This window comes from Echinococcus granulosus (assembly GCF_000524195.1).
Source record: "Echinococcus granulosus chromosome Unknown EG_S00310, whole genome shotgun sequence".
NCBI lineage: Eukaryota > Metazoa > Platyhelminthes > Cestoda > Cyclophyllidea > Taeniidae > Echinococcus > Echinococcus granulosus.
Window position 1 is genome coordinate 15,987 of NW_020170690.1, and position 3,082 is coordinate 19,068.

General features: G+C 51.5%; 2 protein-coding genes across 2 annotated transcripts; both read right to left on the reverse strand. All coding sequences in view use genetic code 11, as the record gives it.

Moving 5' to 3' along the window:
- Positions 1 to 134: 134 nt before the first annotated feature.
- On the reverse strand, positions 135 to 1,289 carry EGR_10951 (hypothetical protein; the record flags this gene model as incomplete). The annotated part of the gene is made up of 2 exons (XM_024500200.1): positions 135 to 840; positions 952 to 1,289. 2 exons carry the CDS (start codon positions 1,287 to 1,289, stop codon positions 135 to 137), a joined length of 1,044 nt encoding a protein of 347 aa, XP_024345386.1.
- Positions 1,290 to 2,202: 913 nt separating this feature from the next.
- Positions 2,203 to 2,571, reverse strand: EGR_10952 (Histone H2B; the record flags this gene model as incomplete). The annotated part of the gene is made up of 1 exon (XM_024500201.1): positions 2,203 to 2,571. One exon carries the CDS (start codon positions 2,569 to 2,571, stop codon positions 2,203 to 2,205), a length of 369 nt encoding a protein of 122 aa, XP_024345387.1.
- Positions 2,572 to 3,082: the final 511 nt, after the last annotated feature.

Consider the following 3,082-nt stretch of genomic DNA (forward strand, 5'->3'; position numbering starts at 1 on the left):
GGTAGGCTATGGTGTGGATCATTTGTCATGAGCACGACATATAGATGGGGAGGACGATGTTATTCAACAGCTGGCACACGGTCTAGGATGATTAACTACAATGATAGCAGAGGCGAATGGCTCGTCCTCAGAGGTTAGATGACGGTGAGTAATGGCACTGTAGTTGTTTCAAAGTTACCTCTGCGTCCCTGAGTGGGCTTGTGCGGTGGCCGAACTTGTGGAACACGGTGGTTTGGTAGACAGTTTTCGGGAGGGTAATGTCCTGAAGCAGCATTTCTGAGGCTAAGCAGTTGCGCTCTGAGGATGCAGTAGTGGTCATCGGATTGTCTGTGGGGGCGAGGTGTTGCTGATGTCAATTCGCATTCGTCACTAGCGGCGTATGCAATGCGCCTAATTGACAGCGTCGAGGGTGCGTTGGTTACAACAGGCATTGGGATTGCATGCGTTGAGGTGGTGCCGGGGGCCAGTTGTGGCGACGGTGGCTGCTGATGTTTGGGTGTGTAGCGGGATTGTGGTATCCAAGGCCTGCTAGAGGGGAATGGTGGAACTCTCGCTGAGCGGAAATGTGGGCGTTTGCTTTTCATCGTGTGTGAGTTGATGGTGAATGGTGCATTGTCGGGCTGAGGTGAGGGGTTGGGATTGCCGCATGCACGTTGGTGAGTGCGAGCATGCATTTGTGGATTCGTGAGGGGCAACCGTTTCAGGGATTCATTATTCCGTAAATGGGGTGGCGCTGCCACTGCCAATTGACTCAAGTCAAACTGTTGAGCATGCAGCAGCGCTGAAGCTGCTGCTGTCACAGGACTTGGGTGTTGCGCCATCACTTCTGACTCTATTGAGCTAGTAACGTGGATGCAGATCGACATGTAGGGTACATCGTGCAGATCCACTTCTCCTCACCAGCCACGGGAAGCGGGATGAGCCATGTCTGCTTTCACTACCGCCGCCTACCCTTCTGTGGCACTGGAGTGCCGGTGCTCAACCACTTCAACTGGATGTTTATTGTGGAAGGAGTAGACGAGATCTCGCCCCACGGAACACTTTTTGCATCTCGATAACACTTGTCTACCAATGTGCTGCTTTGTCTTTCGTGTCACAGTAGCTTTACTTCCACGTGTAGTTTTGGCCTCTATGGTGTGCTCATTGTCCTCGCGAGAGTATGGCGAGCCACTAGCAAAGGTTGCTTTCGAGTCGACTGCGTGAAATGGGGCAGTGGAGGTGGTGTTAGGGATGATGATGATTCGTGAGTATTGTAGGGTGCACAAAAGAAAGCATTGCTGTTGAGGCATTACACGACAACTAGGCCTGTTGGGAAGGCATAGGCCGGTGAAGAAATTTTGGCCTCTCCTTCAGTTGAGCTGCAAAACTTGACTTCCTCCTCGCCTACCACCCTTGCACTTCTTGATGCCAATTGCGCCATGCCACCACCGCAACCAAGTGTACACGACTCTACACACGTGTGCATACATTTGGACGGTGTATAGCTCAAAGACACCCACCTGCATTGGTACAACTAATCATGAAGTGACACAGACAAAGGGACCCTCAATCGTCATCGAGTTGGCAGTCATAGGCAACACAGATCACGCGTGTCAAGACCATGTGGGAACAGTGACTGAACAAAGCAGGATTCAGGAAGCATCAATGCTGGGCTCTTTTCCCCGCAGCAAAGTAGATCCGCCACCCTCCCACCCATGCATTCACTCACACATTCGCACGCCATCAACCCACCGGCATAAAACAACCACACCACCTCACCTCTTCCATCACGCCTTCCAGTCAGTGCGAGCACCGAAAGCACCCACCTACTTCCCTCCACCCAAATTGTTGACCCAATCACCACAATCGCCACAATCATCCCCACACGCACCATCACATCCCCTCCCCTTCCCTCCAGTAGACATACCACCCACACACTACCGCCAACATCAAACCCAGTGCGCCTGGCAAGTGGCGCTACAATGACATGGAAAGAACAAACAAGGCAGAGAGACGGAGAGCGTTAAAAATGCACGTCTCACCCACAACAACCAAGAATTAGTGTGGCGATAGTGGCCCTCAGCAGGGCCGTGGGATGCGTTCACTCACTGATGGACAATGTTGAGTGCGGTGGAGTGAAGTGGGGCGGAGTGCGACAAAACAGCTGTGACAAGAACACTGCACCATTTCACTCTCCTCTCCTCTCCTCCAATCTCATCTCATCTACTTGGAGCCGGTGTACTTGGTCACAGCCTTCGTGCCCTCCGACACCGCGTGCTTTGCCAACTCACCCGGCAGCAGCAGACGCACAGCAGTCTGGATCTCTCTGCTCGTGATGGTCGACTTCTTATTGTAATGCGCCAACCGACTCGACTCGGCGGCAATTCGCTCGAAGATGTCGTTCACAAAGGAGTTCATTATCGACATCGCCTTCGAGGAGATGCCCGTGTCTGGGTGCACCTGGCGCAACACCTTGTAGATGTAGATGGCGTAGCTCTCCTTCCTCCTCCTCTTCTTCGCCTTGTCCGTCTTCGGCACCTTCACCTTCGACGCCTTCTTCGCGGCCTTGCCTGACACTACTTTGGGAGCCATAACAGCAACAGCAACTACAGCAGCACTAACAACAACAACCCCTCGTCAGCGAAACACAACACAGATCCTTCAACACCGCCTTCTCCACATCTATTTACCTCATCATCTCTGACAAAGTTCGCGTCGCCAATGGTGCAGGCATCGGCCAATCACAATGACCAAAACTGCATCAGGCATCCTCTCATTGGCCCGAGTTTGGAGCGAGGGCGATGTGCCAACAGTCCGCGCTCTAACCGCATCTGCAGGTAGATGCCACCATTGCATCAGCCAATCAACACTCTGAATCAACCGACTCAAACACTTAAATTTATTCACAGTTTTGTCTACCTTACGCATGTTTTTGGTGTTGTTAGCAACAGAATTTTATTGTTCTTGCATGGGGCGCATTTAAATGCATGCACATGTAAATACGATTATTGTAAATTCGTATAAGTGAATAATCGGAGCGTGCAAATACAAAACCGCACAACTGTTGTTGCAAAGTATATTTTTTGGTAGGTACACAGAAGTG